Source organism: Pan troglodytes, chromosome 19 (assembly GCF_028858775.2).
Source record: "Pan troglodytes isolate AG18354 chromosome 19, NHGRI_mPanTro3-v2.0_pri, whole genome shotgun sequence".
In the NCBI taxonomy this organism is placed as follows: Eukaryota; Metazoa; Chordata; class Mammalia; order Primates; family Hominidae; genus Pan; species Pan troglodytes.
In genome coordinates, this window is record NC_072417.2 from 30590588 (window position 1) to 30617029 (window position 26442).

General features: G+C 40.1%; 1 protein-coding gene across 19 annotated transcripts in view; it reads left to right on the top strand.

Moving 5' to 3' along the window:
* The window catches only part of ACACA (acetyl-CoA carboxylase alpha), a 330230-nt gene that overhangs the window by 113998 nt on the left and 189790 nt on the right, over positions 1 to 26442 (top strand). For 18 of the 19 annotated variants that reach the window (XR_010152891.1, XM_511428.9, XM_009432351.5 and 15 more), the window contains 7 exons: positions 9991 to 10123; positions 11587 to 11725; positions 17967 to 18076; positions 18858 to 18939; positions 19930 to 20028; positions 21689 to 21795; positions 25124 to 25234. Coding sequence is in view for 18 of the 19 variants with exons in the window: in XM_511428.9 (XP_511428.5) it covers positions 9991 to 10123; positions 11587 to 11725; positions 17967 to 18076; positions 18858 to 18939; positions 19930 to 20028; positions 21689 to 21795; positions 25124 to 25234 (781 nt within the window). In the remaining variant the exon portion in view is untranslated. Of the gene's footprint in view, positions 1 to 5428; positions 5540 to 9990; positions 10124 to 11586; positions 11726 to 17966; positions 18077 to 18857; positions 18940 to 19929; positions 20029 to 21688; positions 21796 to 25123; positions 25235 to 26442 lie in introns of those variants that run through there. The other variant, XM_054669957.2, reaches the window with a different exon arrangement.

Genomic DNA, 26442 nt, shown 5'->3' on the forward strand with positions numbered 1-26442 from the left:
GTTGGGGCAAACAAAGGAAAACCCCCCAAGCTTGTATTGCTATCTCACGCCTTAAGATTCCAAGTTAAAAGCGATTGAATCTTCGTTTGTGTGCGTCTATACATGTCTAGATGTGTTTATTTGTATGCACACTTATTGTTACATGTTGTGTCTACCAAATTGGCTTATAAATAAAAGAGCACTTAAAAATTAAGTAAATAAGTCTAAGCAATTTTCAAGTTCACGTGACTTGAGTATAACTTTACTAAACAAGCTGGGTTTAAAATTATTAGTAAAATAAAACTAGAAATGCCTTCAGAATTGTCAGAATACATTCTTTGTCTGGATTTTATATTTGCCTCTGCTAAATATTTTGAGATGTCAATGTTTGGCATGGAAGGTTATAAAACTACTAACTTAGCCCATATAAAATGATCTTGGTTTGTGTGCCCTTTTTTTTTTCAACGAATGAGAGTAACTTAATGTTGTTAACTAAGTCTTCTGAGTTATTGGCAAAAAAAAAAATACCAGTGTATTTACCTTTAAGGCTGTTACTTAGGTTTAGGTGAGCACCTTATGTTCGCTGGCTATTAAAAACATGGTTAGCAAGGAAATAACTAACTTTAAATGATAGTGTCTGATATCTCCGTTTATAGAAGTTATCTAAATAAACTGTTAAACATGAAAGAATTGAGTACAGTGAATGGGATAAATGTTTTAGGTAATCTTTTTGTGTAAATTAAAATCTTGGCCAGGCATGGTGGCTCATGCCTATAATCCCAGCACTTTGGAAGGCCAAGGAGGGTGGATCACCCGAGGTCAGGAGTTTGAGACCAGCCTGGCCAGTGTGGCGAAACCCCATCTCTACTGAAAATATAAAAATTAGCTGGGCATGGTGGTGTGTGCCTGTAATCCCAGCTACTGGGGGGCTGAGGCTGGAGAATTGCTTGAACCTGGGAAGAGGAGGTTACAGTGAGTTGAGATTACACCACTGCACTCCAGCCTGGGGGACAGAGCAAGACTCTGTCTCAAAAAAAAAAAAAAAAAAAAAAGTCCTAAAATTATTTTTGATGCTCATTGAATGTCTGGGTCAGTTCCAATTAAGAAAAGGTTGTGACATGGGGAAATATGTTTCTACAAATTGTGGAATTGTTCTTATCTATAATGCTTTTATCTCTGATGGTTCAGGATTTCTTGCTTTTTCGGGTTTCACTAAAGTTTTAGGTTACTAAGGATAAGAATTCTAGTTAACACATGATTCTGTATACAAAATGTGCCAGAAAGTGTTGTGTGATTAGTGAGAAAAAATAATAATTTTGTCTAATTCAGAAGTTTTCTAAAAGTTAGTTCAAATTACAGATTTGAAAAGGTTATTTATGAAACAATGTAGTAAGGAACCGGTAAGGAGGGGAGAAAGATGTGGAAAAGTTTAGATAATAAAATATTCCTTAAAACCTGATAGAGAACTGGAGAAATTTGGCTAATTAACATTTTCATAGTTAAAGTTCCTAGTCTTGATTAAAGTAAAAATAAGTATTGTAAAAAAAATGTGTTGGCAGTTTGCCCGTTTTTTTAATATATAGTTAAGCATGAAGCCGGATTTAGTGTGGAGCCAAATTTCACATATGTGCTTGCATTGCTTCACACTTTGTTTCCTGTTTTGCACGGATAGTGCTGGCACTGAAGTACTTATTGGTCATTTGCCTAGAGTCAATTTCTTTTTTTTTGAGACTAAGTCTTGCTCTGTTGCCTAGGCTGGAGTGCAGTGGTGCGCTCTCAGCTCACTGCAACCTCTGCCTCCCAGATTCAAGCGATTCTCCTGTCTCAGCTTCCCAGGTAGCTGGGACTACAGGTGTTATGCCCAGACCGTTAGTTCCCCAAAGAAGACCACCAGAGTCCAGAGTCAAAGCCAAGCGGCAAGGATCTTTACTACCAGTTCGAACCTGGTCCCTCCATTCCACAGCATACAAGAGGGCTCTGAACAATGCGAGTGTTTGCTTTTTATAGCCTGAAAGTTACAGGGGAACAAAGGAATTCTTTTGGTTCCCGCTCTTTCAGTAAAACTTTGAACGGCTGTCCCCTTATCAGAGACTTTCCTGGTGGTGTTTGTACTGGGCTCAGGAAGTTTGAGAGATATATGGCGATATGTGGTGGGATGGCAGGATGGGCTGTGTTTGTACTGGGCTTGTTTGTTTTGAGCCCGGGGCTGAGGAATGTGCCCGGCTCCTTTCACAGGCACACGCCACCACGCCCAGCTAATTTTTTTTTTGTTTTTTTTAAGTAGAGATGTGGTTTTGCCATGTTGGCAAGGCTGGCCTTGAATTCCTGGCCTCAAGCCATCCTCCCACCTTGGCCTCCCAAAGTGCTGGGATTACAGATGTGAGCCACCGCACCTGGCCTTTCTTAAACTCTTTATCCTTTTTTATTCTCTTCTTTTCATTTTGAAATCTTTCAGGATGATGCACAGAAAAATGCTTATGTTTAAAGTCTGATCTTTCTTTTAACTTGCTTATAGAATGCCTTTTTTTGTTAACTTCTGGCTTTCCCTTGAGAGGACTTTATATACTTTGCCCTGTTTAGAAAGTTCCAAGGGGAATCAAAGCTTGTTTTTCTCAAGATGCTTTGAGAATTTCATAGCAGCATAATGGCAGCAAGGGTAAACCTTGAAAGACTATCATTACAAAGTCTAACTGTTTAATGCTTTTTAACTGGTAAGTTTAGTGTTTGCCCCTTACTGCTTTACTTAGCAAGTTGAAACTATATTCACAAAACAAAATCATACAAATTTACATGATGTTATACAGTTATACAGAGCTCTACAAATGCTCGTATCACCCTCTTTAAAATTACCTATTATCCCTTAGGCCATTGAACAGGTAACACATTTCCGCAAGGGTAGTTCAGCTTTGCTTACTAGATGCATAAGCACATTTTTAATTGAATATATGACATTCATACTATGTTTTGTGCAACATTAAAAAATTACTTCTTAGAGCAGTCAAATTAACATTCTAGTATCTTCACATTTTTAGTTTCAATGAAAAAAAAAATTCTCCTAAAAGGCACTGCCTTTTACTCTTGCCCTTTCCTTCATGTTTAATTTTATCTTAATTTTTTGATAACTTTAAGACTACATTTATTTAGTATATGTCGTCTCAGATTAGTATAATCGTATCAGTCATTTATTTAATAACATCATCAGGTGTTCTTTCAGTTCTTGAGAGAATTGAGATTTGTAATGGTTAGTATGACCGGCATGTTTTTGGGGCTTATATGTAAACATTGGAAGACATGGGCAGCAAAGATCTAAGAAATTTGTTCTCTAAAAACTGTTTTAAAGAAACATCACCTGGTATTTGCTCTAAAGTAAACTCGTCCAAATCACTGCCCATGGACTGCATGTAGCCCAGGACAGCTTTGGATGAGGCCCAACACAGCTTTGGATGAGGCCCAACACAAATTCATAAACTTGCTTAAAATATTATGAGATTTTTGACCAGGTGCGGTGGCTCACACCTGTAATTCCAGCACTTTGGGAGGCCGAGGCGGGTGGATCACCTGAGGTTGGGAGCTCGAGACCAGCCTGACCAACATAGAAAAACCCTATCTCTACTAAAAACACAAAATTAGCCGGGCATGGTGGTGCATGCCTGTAATCCCAGCTACTCGGGAAGGCTGAGGCAGGAGAATCGCTTGAACCCAGGAGGTGGAGGTTGCGGTGAGCCGAGATTGCACCATTGTACTCCAGCCTGGGCAACAAGAGCGAAACTCCATCTCAAAACAAAAACAAAAACAAATATTATGAGATGTGTGTGTGTGTGTGTGTGTGTGTGTGTGTGTGTGTGTTTCATCAGCTATCATTAGTGTTAGTGTTGTTTTTTTTTTTTTTTTTTTTTTTGAGACGGAGTCTTGCTCTGTTGCCAGGCTGGAGTGTAGTGGCGTGATCTCGGCTCACTGCAACCTCCGCCTCCCAGGTTCAAGTGATTCTCCTGCCTCAGCTTCCCAAGTAGCTGGGACTACAGGCACACGCCACCATGCCCGACTAATTTTTTGTATTTTTATTAGAGACGGGGTTTCACCTTGTTGGCCAGGATGGCCTTGATATCTTGACCTCGTGGTCCACCTACCTCAGCCTCCCAAAGTGCTGGAATTCAGGCAAGAGCCACTGTGCCCGCCAGTGTTAGCGTATTTTATACGTGGCCCAAGACAATTCTTCTTCCAGTGTGGCCCAGGGAAGCAAAAAGATTGGATACCCCTGCTCTAAAAACATAATTATTTACATGGATATACAGTGAATAATTAACTGTGACTACATTCAGTGCAGGTTAACTTGAGGCAGTATTGTAGGGTATCAAGTTCAAGGACTTAGAGTCAGAAAGGTTGAATTCAGATCTGTTTTGTTACTTCTGGCTGTGTGAATGATCATGGGCAAGTTACCTAATCCCTCTGAGCCTCACTTGTAAAATGGTGCTCAAACATCATAGCATTATTGCAAGGATTAATATGCCAGTGCATGTGAAGAGCTTGGCATAGTGTCTGTCCCATAGCGAGTACTCAGAAATAGTGTTATTTTGTGTAGTTGTCAATAATTAATAAATAATAATCACCATTCAAAAATGTTTGAGCAGGCTAGGTGTGGTGGCTCCCACTTGTAATCCCAGCATTTTGGAAGGCTGAGGCGGGCAGATCACTTGAGACCAGGAAGTTGAGACCAGCCTGGCCAACATGGTGAAACCCCGTCTGTGCTAAAAATAGAAAAAATTAGTCGAGCGTGGTGGCACATGCCTGTAATTCCAGCTACTTGGGAGGCTGAGGCACAAGAATTGCTTGAACCTGGGAGGCGGAGGTTGCAATAAGCCGAGATTGGACCACTGCACTCCAGCCTGGGTGACAGAGTGAGACTCTGTCTAAAAAAAAAACACCCAAAGATGTTTGAGCAGCTTCTATCTGTGCCAGGTACCCTTTGGTGCTGGAGATACAGCAATAAATAAGAATCTCTGACCTCAAGGGATGAATAAGAGTATCTGACCTCAAGGAACACACACCATTTATCAGGGAAAACAGATGTGTTAAGCTCATGTAACAGTCCAGTGTGATTGGGAGGAAAGATGTAAGTGCATGTTCTGGTGTGGCACAGAGGAAGCTCAGTTACCTACCTCCTTAAGGGGTGAAGTTGGAAGGATCCCCATCAGCAAAGGCTCACTGGGAGCACTGACAGTTTAGTTGCATTTTGAAGAATGAATTGGAGTAGTACTGACAAAAATACTATAATGCAGTGGTGGATTCCTGTTGTTGAGAAAGCCAAGTTGTGATAGAGTAGATTATATTACTGCTGGAGAGCACATGGTATTGGTTAGGTATCTAAATGTATATGGGGTAATGGAAAAATGGAAGTTCCTAAGAAGATCAGTCCTAGTTTGCATTTTGATTGACATTTTTGTATCCTCAGACTTTGAAATACTCGTGGGATATGAAGTGGAGGTGCCTAGAGGGTTGAAGATAATGAGGACAGATGAAGAAATGTTTGATTGTGCCATACTTACAGTTGCTGATTTTCAAGGTGTGGGTACTTCCTTAGCCTTATTCTCTGTGTTGCCTTTCAATACCATTAATAACAGTTCTTTAAAAGCCAACTTTATTGAGGAATAATTTACAGCCAGATATACCTGTTTTATGTGGACAGTTAAATGATTTTTTTGTTTTTTGTTTTTTTTTTTTGAGATGGAGTCTAACTCTGTCACCCAGGCTAGAGTGCAGTGGCGTGATCTTGGCTCACTGCAACCTCTGTCTCCCAGGTTCAAGCGATTCTCCTGCTCAGCCTCCCAAGTAGCTGGGACTACAGGCGCCTGCCACCACGTCTGGCTAATTTTTGTAATTTTAATAGAGACGGGGTTTCACCATATTGGTCAGGCTGGTCTCGAACTCCTGACCTCAAGTGATCCATCCGCCTCAGCCTCCCAAAGTGCTGGGATTACAGGCGGGAGCCACCATGCCTGGCAGTTAAATGAGTATTTTCAAAAGTCAGGTTTGTTGAGGTATAATTTAAGTACAGTAAAGTTTACCCTTTTTTTTTGGTGGAGTGGGGGCAGGATCTCACTCTGTCACCTAGGCTGGAGTGCAGTGGTGTGATCATAGCTTACTGCAGCCTAGTCTTCCTGGCTCAAGTGATTCTCCCACCTCAGCCTCCTAAGTAGCTGGGACTATAGGCGTGTGCCACCAAGGCCGGCTAATTTTTTGATTTTTTTGTGTAGATGAGCTCTTTCTATGTTGCCCAGGCTGGTCTTGAACTCCTGTGCTCAAGCAATCCTTCTGCCTTGCCCTCCCAAAGTGCTGGGTTTACACGTGTGAACCAATGTACCAGGCCAAGTTCACCTTTTAAAATTATGTAGTTTGATGGTTTTAACACATATATCTACCTGTGTAACCATTACTACGAGATCAAGATATAGAACGTTTCCATCATTCCCATACTCCCTTGCAGTCGGTTCCCACAGCCCCAGCCCACTGATTCGTGTTCTGCACTGTAGATTAGTTATCCTTGTCATATAAATGGAGTCATATGGTATATACTTTTTTGTGTCTGGTTTCCTTCTCTGAACATGAGGTTTTTGAGATTCATTCATGTTATTGCTCAGTCTGATACACTGATAATGATCCATGGACTTGGGGCCCAAAAGAAATAGGTTCATGACAAAGTTAAGGACAGGAAGGTAATTTTTATTTATTTAAAAATACATGCAATAATAAAAAAATTAAAAAGAATGTATGAAAGAAAAATGAAGTGATTAAAAAAATGAAACAAAACATGTACACCAGCACTGTTTTTAGACCTCTGGTGTTTATTATCATTAGATATGTTGCATAGTGTAATTGGAAGAACATTGAAATGACCATGAAACCTGGTTTTCTGGTCTATATATGCTACAGACTTCCTTTGTGACCTTAGACAAATCATTCTCCTTGTGGGCCTCTTTTTCTATAAGGTGCCTCTTAACTTTAAAGTTCCAGTCCAGATGCAGTATAACTAAATACCTGGATAGAAAAGGATGAAGAAAATTTTAATAGATTGACCAGCTTGAAATGTCAGTCTCTAAGAAGGGTACAGAGCATTTTATATTGAGTGCCAACAGCAGAGTGCATAGCCTTTGTTATGGCTGTCCTTAAGTCTAGTAGGCAAAGTAGCTGCTAGACTCTGAACTGTCCCTTCTTGTTTTTTTTTTTTTTGTCTTTTTGTTTTTGAGACAGAGTCTCGCTCTGTCGCCCAGGCTGGAGTGCAGTGGCTTGATCTCTGCTCACTGCAACCTCCGCCTCCTGGGTTCAAGTGATTCTCCCACCTCAGCCTCCTGAGTAGCTGGGATTATAGACGTGCACCACCATGCCTGGATATTTGTTTTGTTTTGTTTTGTTTTTTTTAGTAGAGACGTGGTTTCGCCATGTTGGCCAAGCTGGTCTAGAACTCCTGGCCTCAAGTGATCCGCCTGCCTCGGCCTCTGAAAGTGCTGGGATTACAGGTGTGAGCCACCGTGCCTGGCCTTGTCCCTTCTTGTTATACTCCCGTAGGTGGCGGTTTTGCAAGTTAAGAGCCACACTAAGTCATGTGAAGTGTAGGGAAAATGCCCACTCATTGAGTTTTATGCATAGAGACACTCAGAGAAGAAAGACTGGTCTTATTTATGCATGTATATGTAAAACTATATGTGCACAGAAAGCTAGATATTGTGCTGCATGTGGGAAGATTTTAATCATACCTTCTTATTTTGGAAAGATACCTTACTGCCCCATCAAGTTTAAATTGTAGGGGAAAGGAAGAAAAGGTGGGAATAGGAAAAGAAAACAGCTTTCTATCAAACGGTGTACAAAGGAGCTTATATCCACTATCTTATTTAATCCTCTGAACACTCTTTTGGAGGGTCTATCAGTCAAGGTGCAGTCACAAGGAAAATAAATTGTACTAGGTGTTATAAACAGAGAACATTCAATAGTGAGAATTGCATAATTGGGTGTTAGAAGAATAAAAGAACAACAACAAAAAAGGCATGCTGAGGTATCCCAGAGTTAATAACTAGAGGAAGTAGCTATCACCCCTAAGTCTGGGAGAACAAGAGGGGAGGTAGTGTTACCAGAACTAGGAGCTTGGTGGAGGTCTCCTGGAGGGCTGGTGCCTGGACCTCTGGGCGTAAGCTTTGAGTAGCTGGTACTCAGATCCTTGGCCTGACAGGTGATTGATAGGCCCAGGCAGTGAGGTCCAGAGGATGAGTGAGCATGGCAAGGTTGATATTCTGACTGCCAAAGAGCCACAACCCACTGCTGCTGGTACCTCTATGGCTTTTCACCAGACTGTTGAAAGAAGCTAGAGACTGGAATTAAGTCTCTGTTACAGCTGGAGCAATGCTGATAACAGCTGGGAAATAGGAAGGAAGGCCCTTTTCTTACCTTTCTGCCTTCCGGTTTGGTGAACAGAACAGGAAGGAGCTAGCAAAGGAATCTTGGAAATGAAGTTTGCAGAATCTTGGCCCCATTGTCACAGAGCACAGCATAAAAGGGTAGGTTTGGAGCTGAGAGACAATAGGTAAATAACCGGGACAGTAAATATTATGCATATTTTACAAAGAGAACACTGAAGCTGAAAAGGTTAAATTATTTGCAAAAGATCATTTAAGTGGACAGATCTGGAATGTAAACCCAGGCCTGTGCTGTTTCCACTATCATATTTTGTCTAATCCAAGGTGCCATTGATTGTTAGAAACGCTGTTATTTTATGTACCACTAAGAAAAAATACAGTACTGCCAGCCAGGCGCGGTGGCTCATGCCTGTAATCACAACACTTTGGAAGGCCGAGGTGGGCGGATCACCTGAGGTCAGGAGTTCGAGACCAGCCTGGTCAACATGGCGAAACCTTGTCTCTACTAAAAATACAAAAATTAGCCAGGTGTGGTGTCGCGCCTACAGTCTCAGCTACTCCGCAGGCTGAGGCAGGAGAATCGCTTGAACCTGGGAGTCGAAGGTTGTAGTGAGTTGAGATCTGGCCAGTGCATTCCAACCTGGGCGACAGAGTGAGACTCTGGCTCAAAACAACAACAAAAACAGTACTGCCAATTTAATAAGGCATCAATTGTAAAATACATACCAATTTCAGATTTTTTTTTTTTTGAGACACCCATCTCATTCTGTTACCCAGGCTAGAGTGCAGTAGCATGACTATGACTTACTGCAGCCTCAACCACACAAGCCCAAGCAATTTATCTGCCTCAGCTGCGCCCCCCACCCCCCACCCCAAGTAACTGGGGCTACAGGAACACACGACTGTGCCAGCTAATTTTTGTATTTTTTTAATAGACAGGGTTTTGCCATGTTGCCTAGGCTGGTCTCGAATTCCTGGTCTCAAGCCATCCTCTCATCTCAGCCTCCCAAAGTGCTGGGATTACAGGCATGAGCCACTGCACCCCGCCTAGGAGATTTTTTTAAAGTAAAAAGAAAAGAAGTAGAACCTTAAAACTGATTAAATATGGCATATTATGCTGCCTTGTAAAGAATTTTGTTTTGGAGTTGTTGATTTTGAAATACCTAGGAGATACCCAGGTAAAACATTTAATAGGCAGTTTTAAAATGTGGAGTTATAGCTCATAAGAAAGATAGAAGTCAGAGATACAGAGGTGAAGGTCATCTGCACACCAGAGTCGTGATCCAGAAACAACCCTGGTAACTTGTTTTTTGGCTTTAACGGTCTCTGAGTCTATTATTTCTACCATTTATCCTTTGCCTATCTCTTTGTGATGGCATCTGCTGGTAAACCTTGATATTATCTTTTATTATTCAGAAACTCTTTTTTTCCCTTAAATTTCCACAAGCAAGATCATTTTCTTTTCTCTCTTTTATTTGAAAAGTACATGACCTGCCAGCATGCAGTCTTCACAGGATGCAGTTGTGAAAGTACTGTTATGGGTATGGTAGTGAAAAGCAGGTCTCCAGAAAATATAGGTGGTGTTTTTATGGCTTCTGTATTTTTATAGGTCCAGCATGTCTGGCTTGCACCTAGTAAAGCAGGGCCGAGACAGAAAGAAAATAGATTCTCAACGAGATTTCACTGTGGCTTCTCCAGCAGAATTTGTTACTCGCTTTGGGGGAAATAAAGTGATTGAGAAGGTAAGTTGTAACTTGCTGAATTATTTTGTCAAAAGCACTTAGGATTTAATGCTTGCCTAGATTTGTTGTCTAGATTTGCTCCCAATTGATATTTAGTTTCTCAGAGGCTTTGCCTCTTTATGTGAATTTTAGCCTTTCTGCCTCCCTAGCATCCTATTAATATAATTTCACTGTTTTCCTATAATATGTATTTACCACAGATAATTTAATCATAGCTAATTAAGGAGTTAAAATAGTGCTCATAAAGTTATTTTTGAGTCCTAGCAACCTGGGGGGCTAAAATGGAAGGATCACTTGAGCCCAGGAGTTCAAGGTTGCAGTGAGCTATGGATTGTGCCACTGCACTCCAACGTGGGTGACAGAGGGACCCTGTCTCAAACAAAACATGTTTTTGAAAGATCTTGTGGTTTTACAGGGTGGGGCTGCACTGATCTGACAGGGTATGAAGAATTGATTAGCTTGTGGGTGCTGGTGGGGAGATAATATGCCACAGCACTAGATTGAAAGCTAAGGGAGTAGAGAGAGTTTCAGAAGAGAAGGCTTAAAGAGTTTGATACACTGTGACTTACTGGCTTCCACCAAGTATTTGAGATGTTTCAAGGGAATATACCACATGATATACTTAGAGATTCCAGGTATTTTGAAATGTAATTCCGTGTCACTTTTATCTAAACCATGTCAGAGCTGAGAGGATGACTTGGCTGAAATAGCTTCCAGTGATTAAAAGATTAAAGGATGGGGACCTGTATTTCCACTCCTAAAAGTATTACTTCATCAGCATCCTTTTATTAGTCTTCCAGTAAAGACAGATTATGTGTCTATTAGTCTATGTTATCCTTAGAGGCATGACTGCAAGATAGGTAAGGAGACGAAAGGTTTGTTTACAGAAAGTCTCAGGATTATTCGATTTTTCTACAACAGTGACCATTCTTTCTGAGGCATTCTCTACAATTCTAAGGTATTGGAGTTCAGTATTTTGGAGAAAAGTAACTAATACCAGGGTTTTTAAACATGTTCAGTGCTCTGTACCTCATTTTATTGCAACAGAGAAGAGTGCATGGCACTGCACTGGTTGGCCTTCCCCCATTCCTGATTTCATAATATATCATCCCTCTGAATTTCATTGTCTTCTGTTCCCTAGTGATTAATATGGTAGTATGGTAGAATAATTCACAAAGTCACAGATTTAAGTAATTGTGACTTTTCCCTTCAAATAAATGAAGTTAGAAAGGAGTATGTTTTAGCTGGCACATACTCAAGTATTTGCTTAGTTAACATTTAAAGATACTGCTTGGCCTTGGGGAAGCCAGTTTCTAACAGTCTGGACCAGTAACAAGAATTCTTGGTTGAAAGTATGACTTTTACACAGAAAGATAGATATGCAAAAATTCTCTCATCTCTTTTCCTCCATTGTTGCTTTTTTCTGCCTTTTCTTCCCATTCCCATCTCCTTCCCCCTCCCAGGTTCTTATTGCTAACAATGGCATTGCAGCAGTGAAATGCATGCGGTCTATCCGTAGGTGGTCTTATGAAATGTTTCGAAATGAACGTGCAATTAGATTCGTTGTCATGGTCACACCTGAAGACCTTAAAGCCAATGCAGGTGAGTTATTAGCATTATGAAAGCATCACTCTCAAAACTAAAACATGGAACAGCACAGCCTTTAAGTAGGAGAATGTTAACTTAGGGGGATTCCCAAACATAGGACTTCCAAGTAAAATCCTTTTAAAATAATTTCTGTTTAAAATGTGTCAGTAATAGACATATAAAAATGATTGCACTATAGTCAACCTCAATACAGATTCCTGTGTCCTAGGGCTAAGTAGGAAGAAATTTAACAAAAGTGTTGATTTGGGCTTTCAAGTGTATGCCTTTTTCAGTGTTAAATATTTGCTATGCCACATTCTTTGGAATGAGTAAGTGGAAAGATTTAGAAGGAAATGCTGTTTTTTCCTTATGCGTTATATTGAATTATAGAAAAACTTTGGGCTAAGATTTTTTTTTTCTCCTCCTGAGGGAGAGACCTTTTGGGACCGAAGTGTGTTTCACTCTGTAAATTCGGCTACATATTCTTTTTACTCAGATGGTTCTCTGTCTGATAGTTGTAGATAAAGACTATTGGTATAGCTGAAAGATATGACTAGTCTTTCTTCTCCATACCTTCTATCACTAAGGTATAATCTCTTAAGGTAGAGTACCCACAGATAATGTGAAGAGCTATCTTTTTTTTACTTTTTTTTAATCTTTTACTCCTAGGAAGCTGCGAAAAAGAGCTATCCTTTTATACTTATTTTAGTCTGCATATGTTTTTTCTTTGTTGAGACAATGGTATTATGATTATTCCTAAGAAAGAAAGGTTATTATATCATCTTATTTAGAAATTGAGAAGTCACCAATTTATTAGAAAGCAAATGTTATATATTAGATCATTCTTGCATTGCTATAAAGAAATACCTGAGGCTGCGTAATTTGTAAAGAAAAGAGGTTTAATTGGCTCAGGATTCTGCAGGCTTTACAGGAAGCATGGTGCTGGCATCTGCTCTGCTTCTGGGGAGGCCTCAGGACACTTACTATCCTGGGGGAAGATGAAGCGGGAGTAGGCACATCACATAGCCAGAGCAGGAACAACACAGAGAATTGTGGGGAGGGTGCCACACACTTTTAAACAACCAGATCTCATATGAACTTAGAGTGAGAACTCACGTATCATCAAGGAGATGGCCCAAGCCATTCATGAGGGAGCTGCCCTCATGATCCAGACACCTCCTACCAGGCCCCATTTCCGAGACTGGGGATTACAATTCAATATGATATTTGGTGAGGGACATACATTCAAACTATATCATGTTATTATATGAAATCATTTAGATGCACACTTTCACATCTCTGAGCCACAAGTTTCATACTTATAAAAGGAAGATCCTAATGTCTAATTCACTGGATAATTGTAAAGATGAGATCATCTATAATAAATACAGATTATCTTGCGTGGTTTTTTTCTTTTTTCTTTTGAGAGGGAGTCTTGCTCTGTTGCCAGGCTGCAGTGCAGTGGTGCAAACTCAGCTCACTGCAACCTCCGCCTCCTGGGTTCCTGCAATTCTTCTGCCTCAGCCTCCCAAGTAGCTGGGACTACAGGTGCGTGCCACCACGCCCAGCTAATTTTTGTATTTTTAGTAGAGACAGGGTTTCACCATGTTGGCCGGGATGGTCTCGGTCTCTTGACCTTGTGATCCACCTGCCTCGGACTCCCAAAGTACTAGGATTACAGGTGTAAGCCACTGCGCCCGGTCCAGTTTCTTTTTCCTCATTCGTTTCTACCTGGTACTCCAATTAATTCATTTATTCATTCACTTAACATGGAGACCGACAGTTGAATAAGATGTGATCTTGTTCTAGGAAACAAATGATTTCAATACAATGAGGTAAGTGCTATAAAAGAAACATGCACAGGGTCCGGTGAGAACACAGAGATGAGACATCTAATTCTTGGGGGCAGGCTTAAGAGAAAGCTTTCTTAGGCTGAGTGTGGTGGCTCATGCCTGTAATCCCAGCACTTTGGGATGCTGAAGCGGGTGGATCACTTGAGGTCAGGAGTTTGGGACCAGCCTGGTCAACATGATGAAACCCCATCTCTACTAAAAATACAAAAATTAGCTGGGCATGGTGCTGGTGCCCATAAATCCAGCTACTGGGAAGCTGAGGCAGGAGAATCGCATGAACCCAGGAGGACGAGGTTGTGGTGAGCTGAGATTGTGCCACTGCATTCCAGCCTGGGCCACAAAGCGAGACTCAGTCTCAATGAAAAAAAAAAAAGAGAGAGAAAGACAGCTTTCTGAAAGAGATTATGTCTAACCAAGAATGAGTAAGAGTTAGTGAAGCAACTGGGGGGAGAGAAAGGTGTACCAGACAGAAAGAACAGCATATGCAAGTGCATAAAGGTATGACACAAGTGGTTTTCTAGAAATTACGGATGGCTACAAGATGTGATATAGTATTTGCCAAGGGGGACCTTGTTTTCCATCCTCAAAAGCACAGACTTCGTCTTTTAAGGAGAGTATGTGTGTGTGTTGGACATCTAAGGATTTGCATTTTAAATGAATGTGTTTTTTGGTGTGTGTGTGTGTGTGTGTGTGTGTGTGTGTTTTAACTATGTAAAAGTTGAAGAGTATAATGAATCCCTTCCCATCTACCTGTCATGCAATATCAATAATTATCAACTTATGGCTAATCTGGTTTCATCTATATTCTTAACCCCGTGCACAATTATTTTGATGCAAATCCTTGATACCATATTATTCTTCATGTTATCTGTGAAGATACTCTACCTTAAGATTAAGAGATTATACCTTATTGATAAAAAGTATGGAGGGCCAGGCATGGTGGTTTACGCCTGTAATCTCAGCACTTTGGGAGGCCAAGGCAGGCGCATCACTTGAACCCAGGAGTTCAAGGTCAGCCTGGACCATGTGGTGAAACTGTCTCTACAAAAAATGCAAAAATTAGCTGGGCATAGAGGCGCATGCCGCTAGTCTCAGCTACTCCGGAGGCTGAGGCGGGAGAATCACTTTACCTGGGAGGTTGAGGTCGCAGTGAGCCATGACCATGCCACTGCATTCCAGTCTGGGTGTCAGAGTGAGATCCGGTCTCAAAAACAAACAAACAAACAAAAAAGAAATCTAAACCAAAACAATACTAAAGATTTTTTTTTAACTTACAAAACTCACAAAATTGAAAACATTGATAATACCTAACATAGGTGAGAGTATTTGGTACCCATGTTGCTAGTGAGAGTCTGAAAATGTGAATATCTTTTGACCCAGTAGTTTTATTGCTAGTAACATAACTGTGGATATAATTGGACAGCCGTACAGAGACACACATTATTTTATTATTTTTCAAATTATACATAATCTGTACTTCCATCGATAAGTTAGTAGTCAAATGAATTATATAGGCTATTGAAATATTAGGTATCCATAAAAAATATTAAACATATATATACCAAAAATATATATATTTATATACGGTAAAGCATAAACTGGTTGTCTTTGAGGTGGGACAATAGGTGAGAGTCTCACTCTGTCCCCCAGGCTGGAGTGCAGTGGCGCAATCTCGGCTCACTGCAACCTCTGCCTCCTGGGTTCAAGCGACTCTCATGCCTCAGCCTCCCGAGTGGCTGGGATTACAGGTGCCCACCACCAGGCCCAGCTAATTTTTTTTTTTTTTTTTTAGACGGAGTCTTGCTCTGTCACCCAGGTTGGTGCAGTGGCGTGATCTCAGCTTACTGCAACCTCTGCCTTCCAGGTTCAAGCGATTCTCCTGCCTCAGCCTCCCTCAGCCTCACTCTGTCTGTGGTGGGACTTGTGCCACCATCCCCGGCTAATTTTTTGTATTTTTAGTAGAGATGGGGTTTCACCATGTTAGCCAGGATGGTCTCCATCTCCTGACCTCGTGATCCGCCCACCTCAGCCTCCCAAAATGCTAGGATTACAGGCGTGAGCCACTGCGCCTGGCCAATTTTCACTTTTAAAATATAGTATTGTTATATTCTGTTGTATTATCTAACATTATTTAATAATTTGCTGAAGGGGTGGGTTGCCCCTCCACACCTGTGGGTGTTTCTCGTAAGGTGGAACGAGAGACTTAGGAAAGAAAAAGACACAGAGACAAAGTATAGAGAAAGAAATAAGGGGACCCGGGGGACCAGCGTTCAGCATATGGAGGATCCCGCCAGCCTCTGAGTTCCCTTAGTATTTATTTATCATTCATGGGTGTTTCTCCGAGAGGGGGATGTGTCAGGGTCACAAGACAATTGTGGGGAGAGGGTCAGCAGACAAACACGTGAACAAAGGTCTTTGCATCATAGACAATGTAAAGGATTAAGTGCTGTGCTTTTAGATATGCATACACATAAACATCTCAATGCTTTACAAAGCAGTATTGCTGCCCGCAGGTCCCACCTCCAGCCCTAAGGCGGTTTTTCCCTATCTCAGTAGATGGAACATACAATCGGGTTTTATACCGAGACATTCCATTGCCCAGGGACGGGCAGCAGACAGATGCCTTCCTCTTGTCTCAACTGCAAGAGGCATGCCTTCCTCTTATACTAATCCTCCTCAGCACAGACCCTTTACGGGTGTCGGGCTGGGGGACGGTCAGGTCTTTCCCTTCCCACGAGGCCATATTTCAGACTATCACATGGGGAGAAACCTTGGACAATACCTGGCTTTCCTAGGCAGAGGTCCCTGCGGCCTTCCGCAGTGTTTGTGTCCCTGGGTACTTGAGATTAGGGAGTGGTGATGACTCTTAAGGAGCGTGCTGCCTTCAAGCATCTGTTTAACAAAGCACATCTTGCACCGCCCTTAATCCATTTAACTCTGAGTTGACACAGCACACGTTTCAGAGAGCACGGGGTTGGGGGTAAGGTTATAGATTAACAGAATCTCAAGGCAGAAGAATTTTTCTTAGTACATAACAAAATGGAGTCTCCTATGTCTACTTCTTTCTACACAGACACAGTGGCAATCTGATCTCTCTTGCTTTTCCCCACAATTTGCATGCTTTCCTTCCTATAATCAAAGAGAACAATAAGCCTATTTTAATTTTGAAGACATTCTAGCGGAATTTTTTTTAGTAGAATTTTTTTTAGAAGGGACTTAAAATCTTTTAGAAATAAGAACAAGATAATCACCATTCTGACTGGCGTGAGATGATATCTCATTATGGTTTTGATTTGCATTTCTCTAGTGATCACTGATGTTGAGGTTTTTTTAAAAATATGTTTGTTGGCCGCATAAATGTCTTCTTTTGAGAAGTGTCTGTCTGTTCCTGTCCTTTACCAGTGCATGTGGGGCTTAATACCTAGGTGATGGGTTGATAGGTGCAGCAAACCACCATGGCACACGTTTACCTATGTAACAAACCTGGATGTCCTGCACATGTATCCTGGAACTTACATTTTTAAAAAAGAACAAGATAAAATAAATTTATTAGTAGTAAATAATGGTGGATGCTTGAGTTGAAATTTGAAAGCTAAAATAAATTTATAAATGGTGGAAATGAACTTTGAGGAAGTTACTTAACTCCTCCAAGCCATCATTTTCTGTCACATATCATATATTGGGTTGATGAGAGAATTAAATGAGATAATGTATATACAGAGTGCTAGTTACAGTCCCTACACGTGGTAGCTCTTCTGTTACAATTGTCATTGCCAGAATAGGAAAATAGAGATGTTAGGTGACAAATTTGAAAGGGAATACTGTACAACAAATATATATGAGAAAGTGGTTATCTTTCTAAAGTTTCTTACAAATACCTGTTACCCTCAGTATTCCAGATAAACTCTTTCCAGACACTCCTGTAACTAACCTTTCTTGTTTAGCCAGTTTGCAAGCCATTCAGGCTCTCCTATCTTTCTCCATTCTGTCAAGCTCTGTACCAGGAAAAGGGCTTTCTCTAGGTCCAGTGCCAGTTAAAGACAAAGGATGTCAGGACTAGAACTTTTTCTCAGAATAGAGTAATTGCACTTAGGCCCCTAACTGACAGACACATCAGCCTTGATATAGAAGTCATAAAGATTCCTCAGAAAGATTACATAGTGAAATGTTGGAGAATTGCTATTTTAGTATAAGAGCTTCTAAATATGGGATTAACTCGTATTAGTGCTTGTGACTTAACAAACTAAGAGCCTCGAACTAAATGGTCCTGGAAATTATCCTGCTAATGCTGTTTGTCCTGTGGTTACTTATGATAGTCCCTGACCTTTACGTAGTTTTGCTGTGCAATTATATTTCTGGAAAAAAAAATCATGTGTTCTCTATTAATTCGCTTGCATTTTCAGAATACATTAAGATGGCAGATCACTATGTGCCAGTGCCTGGAGGACCAAACAACAACAACTATGCAAATGTGGAATTAATTCTTGATATTGCTAAAAGGATCCCAGTACAAGTAAGAGATGCCAATGTGTCCTTTAAAACCAAATTCAGCCATTTTATAGTTAGGCACAAGGGGATATCTAGAGAAGAACATTTTTGTAAAGCATCGTTTTCGAAAATTATTAAATGCCTGTGTATGGGATAACTAAACCAAATAAGGAAAAGAAAGATGGAAATAATGGAATGGCTAAAAATAAAGTAAACGTAATACAAACAGAAGGTTTGGAAGCGTCTTTCAGAGATTATTTATTCTAGGTATCTCACCTTTGAGCCAGTGAAAATTACCTGTTTGTTGTGGAATATTAGCCTAAAGGATGGTGGTATATTAAAGAAGTAGGCTGTTTCTTCCCTGTCACATTGTGTTAGTAAGTTTAGGGTAGGTACCTTAAAGCCCAAAGAGGAAAAAATGCTAAACTTAGATGGCAGTGTAATCAATAAAGATGTAATGGAGTGGCCATAGTAATTGAATATGTGAAACATAGCCAGTTTTTCTAGAAAACGCCCTTTACAGCCTAGGCTATGAATTGAGTTTCCTAAAGAGCAACAAGTATAACTGGATCTTAATATCAATTTCAACTTGGTTTTGACCCCTTCAGAAATCTTGCCACAATGGACTACTCATTGTTATTCTGTAAAGAGTTTGCCAACAATCAAGCATAGAAGCTGAATTAAGCATTAGGCTGCTGTGGAACTACTGTACCTCAAGAAACAGGGCCAGCCTGGATAGAGACTCTTGCAGTTTGTGGGGGTTTTGTATGAATTTTAAGAATGAATTATATTGTATTCCCTTGCAGGCAGTGTGGGCTGGCTGGGGTCATGCTTCTGAGAATCCCAAACTACCGGAACTTCTCTTGAAAAATGGCATTGCCTTCATGGGTAAGCCGTTCTGACATATTGTCCCTGTCTTTCTGTTTCTTTCTGTCAATTTTGCCCACATTTTACTCTATAGTCTGATTTTCTGTTTAACATGTGCTGGGCTCTCTCTCTCTCTCTCTCTTTTTTTTCCCTCAATCTATTACTAACTCTCAGAGTAACCCTCTTCATTTCTTTTTTTTTTCATTTTTTGCTTATCTCACTTCATCTTGATTTTGTTTTCTGTCCCTGGGTCAGATATGGAGATATGGAGAAGGCTTTGGTTTCTAAAACACTGACCTTTTAAAACTTTGCAGCTAACCTTAAGAAAGCATGTGGGAAAATGACCTGTTTTTAGATAGTGAAGATAATTGAATACTCAGGATGCCCTGGCAGTGTGCCCTTAAATATGAATCAGCACCTTTGCATTTAAGCATATAGGTGATACTCCTACAAGTGAGAGATACTTCTTCTGACTTTTCTGCTGTCATTATACCAGAGAGAAAAACAGAGGTTATATAGCTCAAAGTATTTTTCTCTCTGTCTCAGAGACCTTAAACAATGAAGATTATGTTTTGTAAACCTTTTTAAAGATGTCTCCTTTTTGGGTTCCCCTAAAACCAAAAAGCGTATACTATTTCAGACTTGAATCCTAAAACTTTAAAGTCCTTATTTCAGGATATTGACTTAAAAAAGAAGACTTTATTGATCTGGTAAAGTTGGATCATGAAGAATGATAACATTATAGCTAGATTTGTCAAAAATTTAATTCAGCATACATTTATATATATTGAGCTCTCACTCTGCACAAAAAGCTTACTACATTAGGTTTTATAGATGGTACAAAGATAAGTCAAAGCATAATAGTCCCCATAATTTATGATCTCCTTGATATGTGAGGGGTGGGGGGAGGACAAGACAAATACATAAATAGCTATAATACAAGGCAACTACATGTGCCAGAAATGAGGCCAAGGTGTTACAGTCAGGATTCTTTTCCTGTTTCGTTTTTAGGTCCTCCAAGCCAGGCCATGTGGGCTTTAGGGGATAAGATTGCATCTTCCATAGTGGCTCAAACTGCAGGTATCCCAACTCTTCCCTGGAGCGGCAGTGGTAAGAACTGAATTCTTGTTTGTATCTTGAAGTACAGAATAGCTCAGTAGGATATTTGGGACTTACCTCTTTTGAAAAAGTATTGGTATACTTGACAAGAAATGGAATACTGGTTGATTAATGGTACCTTGTAGTTCCTAGCTTAATTAATACACCTGTGATTCTTTTAGTAATATAAATTTAGTTCCAGGTACACAGATGCTAAATTGTGATCTGGAGTGATCTTGTGAGTTAACTTAGAAAAACTCTGGGAAAACATATATATGGTTTTGTGGGTTTAGATGTACTCTGGGTAGGCTAGAATCTTCCTCAGAGGTGGGCTTCCCAGGGGGAATTGGGTCTTCGGACCTGCCTGGGAGTAGCCTGGATCACTAGGAAAAACGTAAAACCCACTTACTCAAATGTTTCCTTGCCAATGTTTTGTTTCTTTTCTTTTCTTTTTTTTTTTTTTTTTTTTTTTTTTTTGAGTTGGAGTCTCACTCTGTTGCCCAGGCTGGAGTGCAGTGGCATGATCTTGGCTCACTGCATCCTCCACCTTCCGGGTTCAAGCAATTCTCTGCCTCAGCCTCCCGAGTAGCTGGGATTACAGGCACCCGCCACCACACCTGGCTAATTTTTGTATTTTTTTGTAGAGACAGGGTTTCACCATCTTGGCCAGGCTGGTCTTGAACTCCTGACCTCGTGATCCACCTGCCTTGGCCTCCCAAAGTGCTGGGATTACAGGCATGAGCCACCGCGCCTGGCGCCAATGTTTTCTTGATATCAACCCACAATCTATTGATGATTTGATTTGACTGTTTAAAAACCATTCAACCTCAGTTGCCCTTGATGCAGAAAATGAGGTCAGTAATTAACCTTTCTTCCAGGCATGCCAGAGGGGCAAGAATTTTCAAAAAGTGATTTATTCTCAACACATCCCTTAAACAGTTCCATGTGAATTATTATAGCTGATAACAATATGAACCTTTTTTTTTTTTTCTTAAGTACTCAAGCACTGGGAACAGACATACACTAAAACCTCTTTTAAATGGGAATGACCACTGTCTTGAGGCTGAACAGATTTGAACCCTTGTTACTCTGGCTCTCCAGGGAGATTGCAATATCCTCTCCAGATCTGCTGGGTCAAATAGTTTAAAATAAAAGGTTGAATTTTTTCTTGTTTGAATGGAGAGGCTATAGTGTTCCCCTTGTGGCTGAGTACAGGGACGTTCAGAGAGCATGGAATCATGACTCTGCTGAGGCCGATAAAACTGCCATTTCTATTTCCAAGGGCTCATAAAGATTGAATTATTTCCCAGACCTCTTGGCCCTGGAGCAGGCCTGAACACACAGTTTGAAGGTATTTTGCCTGCTGAGTTGCTGTGAGAAGTATGCTATGTTCTTTTTTTGTTTGTTTTGATCTTGTACGTCTTTGCATTTTTATAAGTTGCTCCCTGTTAGTTCGGCTGGCTTTTGCCAGCGTAAGAACCCAAGTTGCCGGGTCATGCTATGGCTAAATCCTGTTAACCCCAAGGACTGATCAGGGTTTTATGGCATCCTTCTTTCTCCCATCCATTCTCAGTTTTAGATAAATATGATAGCATTTCAAAGAATGCAGAGCAGAAAATTGACAAGAGCAGAAGATCTTGTAATTGCCCTAAGTTGCTATTGTCTGTTGCAGGTCTTCGTGTGGACTGGCAGGAAAATGATTTTTCAAAACGTATCTTAAATGTTCCCCAGGAGCTATATGAAAAAGGTTATGTGAAAGATGTGGATGATGGGCTACAGGTAGGTTACTAACTCCAGGGAGTGATACCTTTCAGCTGACCAGTTATAGTCACAAATGTGGAGATTGGGAGCCTGGCTCGTGATATATACCCAAGGTGGTGTTAGGGATGTAAGACCAGGAGGTGTAGTTTGAAAGCATAGAATACACTGGTTTCTCTTTAGATTGCATAAGTCTTTTGCCTTTAAAAAGTACAAATTGAGGAAGTGACTTTAAATGTAAACAATCTAAATTCATTTTGAAGCAGGCTGCTCATCTGGACAGAACATTTCTTAGGTGATTAAGTCAGAGTTTTAAGGAGGTGCTGATTCTCTCTCTCTCTACCACCTGTTAGTGTGTGGCGGGGGGACAACAAACAACATACTTTTTCCACTGGTTGAATTCAGAACCAAGAAGCCAGGAAGCAGAGATCAAACAGTCAGCTTTATTACGAACAGAGATGTTGGTGAAAATGGCTTAAGTGTGTAGCAACATTCAGATTTGTAAACTAAACACCAGAGTTAAGCAGGCTCACTCACCCACTGGTTACTGGCAGTGCTGAATGACCACAGATTTCCCTCAACAGAGAGAGAGCTTAATTCAGCTTAGTGTATGGCTGAGAGCTGACAAAGAGCATATGTCCTGTGCAGTGGGCTGATCCCAAAGGGGAAGAGGCTGAGCTATGCATATTCAGTCCCTCCTTCCAAGTTGACCAATCACATAATTTATTATTTTTCCCTTGGGGAGGAGCAAGGGAGTGAACCAAGAAAGACTGAAAGTGTTACTCTTAATTATTGTCTATCCATGTAGAAATGTGAACCTAGGCAAAAGGAGATCCTTTCCCCAACATTACCTTTTCTTTCCTTACAGTTCCCTCCAATTTGTTCCCCTTTCACTTTTATAAATAGTTTAAAGTGTTGGTTATGCTTCCAGGTGTAATGAAAGATAATGAAAGAGGCTATTGTAGAAAAATACACTGCTTGAGTTTGACTTGTGTCATGTAAATTCAAGAGGGATGCTGAATGTTCAAATAATTTTGTTGTATTGTTTGCATTTTAAGTTAAACATCCTGTAATCTCTTTAATAAGAAGAATTAATATTTCTAATTGAATTTCAAATGCTTTATTTTGTTTGTTATAATTTGCAAAAGAGTAGAAGCTCTTTGTAAGGAACTAGCTATTCTAGCTATTTTGCTTATCGACTAACATTCTTTTTTATTTTTTCTGGTTATAATTATAAACAGCATTTTCTGGTAGAAAATTTGAAAAGCCAAAGATGATGATAAAGCCACATGCAAACACACCATCCAAAGATAATGCCCATTAACCTATTCATTTTTTTATCCCTTTTCAACTCATAGATTTATATCATATACAAATCTTTATTAATAGATTCCTATACTTATAATTATGATAATTATAAGTTTTGGGTCTTACTATATGTATTGTGTTGGTAATCATAATACTTTTTTCTACTTAATATTTTTTTGTCCTTCTACCTCCCCGCTCCTTACTTAACATTATATTAAAGTGTTAAAATTCTTCCAAAATATTTTTAATGGGTGACCTGTGACTAAAGCTTTCATATATTTTTAGAAGGCCTACCTTCTTACTTACTGACCTCCTGTGGGATACCCCCTTTTTTTTTTTAAGTCTTCCTCTTTTATTTAAGCTATCTTTTTGATCATCTATCACTCAGCAATTGAGTTCATCATGCTAATTCTGTTTATATGAGCATAGAAAAGAATAAAGAAACATTAGAAAAGGTGAGACTGTGCATAAAATATTTTCATTCATTAAGTAATCGATTGACATAGATTAAAAATTGAAATGTTCTTTTTCTGGGTGATACTTTTTTTATTTTATTTTTTTGGGTTGGAGTCTCACTCTGTTGCCCAGGCTGGAGTACAGTGATGCCATCTCGGCTCACCGCAATCTCCACTTCCCAGATTCAAGTGATTCTCCTGACTCAGCCTCCAAGTGGCTGTGATTACAGGTTACCGCCACCATGCTCAGCTAATTTTTGTATTTTTAGTGCAGACAGGGTTTCACCAAGTTGGGCTGGCTGGTCTCCAACTCCTGACCTCAAGTGATCCACCCACTTTGGCCTCCCAAAGTGCTGGGATTACAGGTGTGAAGCACTGGGCCAGGCCTGGTGATACATTTTAAAGATATTCTTATAATGTAGCAAAACCTTAAAAGACTGGAATATTTTGACAAAGGAATGACTTGGTTATTTTATTGAAACAGGGTCTCACTTTGTTGCCCAAGCTGGAATGCATTGGCACGATCTTGGCTCATTGCAACCTTTGCCTCTCAGGTTCAAGCAATTCTCGTGCCACAGCCTCCCGAGTAGCTGGGATTATAGGCATGCAGTACCACGCCCAGCTAATTTTTTGTATTTTTAATAGGGCCAGGGGTTTCACCATGTTGGCCAGGCTGGTCTCGAACTCCTGACCTCAGGTGATCCACCTGCCTCAGCCTCTCAAAGTGTTGGGATTACAGGCACGAGCCACTACGCCCAACCCCACTTCAGCTTATTTTAAGTGAACTCCTTATGTCTTTTTTTTTTTAATTGTAATACATGGATACCTGCATACTATAAGCAAGAAATTCCAATAATGCAGAAATATATACAGTGAAAAAGGAAAGTTTTATATCCACGCATCTTTCTTTGTTTTTTGTTTTTGTTTTTTTGAGATGGAGTTTCGCTCTTGTTGCCCAGACTGGAGTGCAATGGCGTGATCTTGGCTCACTGCAACCTCCACCTCCTAGGTTCAAGCGATTCTCCTGCCTCAGCCTCCCAAGCAGCTGGGATTACAGGCATGCGCCATCACACCCAGCTGATTTTGTATTTTTAGTAGAGATGGGGTTTCTCCATGTTGGTCAGGCTGGTCTTGAACTCCCGACCTCAGGTGATCCGCCCGCCTTGGCCTCCCAAAGTGCTGTGATTACAGGCGTTAGCCACTGTGCCTGGACCCATTCTTTTCTAAATCATTGCTGGTATGTACTCTGGACTTCACTTCTTTGCACTTACATGTGGGGGTGTATGAATGCATATATAATTTTGTTTTTGACCCATGTGACATTACTTTAGATTGAACCATAAGAAATTGCCTATATTCAGTCATTTTTTTTAATCTATGAAAAAGGCAATTTCTTTTGGTTCAACCTAATACTACAAATATTGTTCTACTATTTATTTTTTCATAGTGTATCTTGAAGATCTTTCTATTTTATTGTATTTAGAATTACTAAATGACTGCATTCTTAAAGGGAGAAAAATGCCAGTTTTCTCCTTCCCTAGTAATAACACTGTTTCTTCTATTTTTTTTTTTCTTTCTTTTTGAAGGCAGCTGAGGAAGTTGGATATCCAGTAATGATCAAGGCCTCAGAGGGTGGAGGAGGGAAGGGAATTAGAAAAGTCAACAATGCAGATGACTTCCCTAATCTCTTCAGACAGGTAGAGTATAAGCTGTTTTTGTTTGTTTGAACTAACATGTATATGAGAGATATATGATTTAACTCATACTATAATTTGGATGCCCAGAAAATATTTAATTTTTAATTTTGTCTATAGCTAACTGTCTTTCTCTCTAGTTTCTACCTGCATATTAGCAGAGAAAAAAGGTTAATGAAATGTCCAACTCAATTTTAAGTTTTATTTAATTAGGTAATTCAAACAGTAGAGTTATTCTGTCTTATATAAACGTGCTCAGTTTGTCAGATAGCTCTTTCCTACATGGTGCATATGGCTTATAGGACCTCATAATGGCAAAGAAAAATCAATACCTTTCTATATTTTTGTGCCCCTGTTCTGCTGATTTTGTAGGTCATATGTGATATGGTGGTATGATACTGATATGGTTGCTCTTGGCTTGGCCAGGCCCAGGCTCTCTGATTGACTTTTTCTCACTTTAGTTCACATTGCCTAGAGACCTCTGAGTTTCTATCATATGTCTCATCTACCCTGCTGTCCCAGCAGTCTATACGCTAGCCCGTGTTGCATGGCCACCACACCCTGGCACAGGAACCCTATGGCAGGCCTACAGTATATAGGAACTGAGAGTGACTCGGGAAAGCTCGATGTAGGATCTCTCTTTGCCTTACCCTCTGCTTTGCAGCCAAGTTGATGTGGCCATACTATACATTGGTTGCGGAGACGACCAAAGAAGTGATGTCTTTTTAGAATCTTAAACAGAGAGAGAAAAGGGAGACAGGGGTCTCTTTTTGTTCTGCCCTCAGAGTTACCGTCACATATTTAACTCACTTTTTTTTCTCCTACCAATACATAGTAAAAGATTTGTCAAAAAATGGAAAATTGGGACAGAAGTCTGCTTTTTTCACTCTCCTAGCTTCCCTCTTTTTCATAGTTTCCTCGTCATCTTCTACTTTGCACTTCTTTTACTAGTGTGCCATGCTACCTTTTATTTGGCTTTTTTTTTTTTTTTTCCCCTTAAAACACTTAGTAGCAAACTCCTTGCTTCACTGTCAAGAGTTAAAAGGAAAGTCTTATGAGCTGGGTCTTCCATGATTTCATATACAGGTGGTCCCCAACTTAAAATTTCAACTTACAATCAACAAACAAACAACTTTACAATACTGTGCAAGTGATAATGCATTCAGTATAAATCTTACTTTGAGTGCCCATATAGCTATTGTTTTTCACTT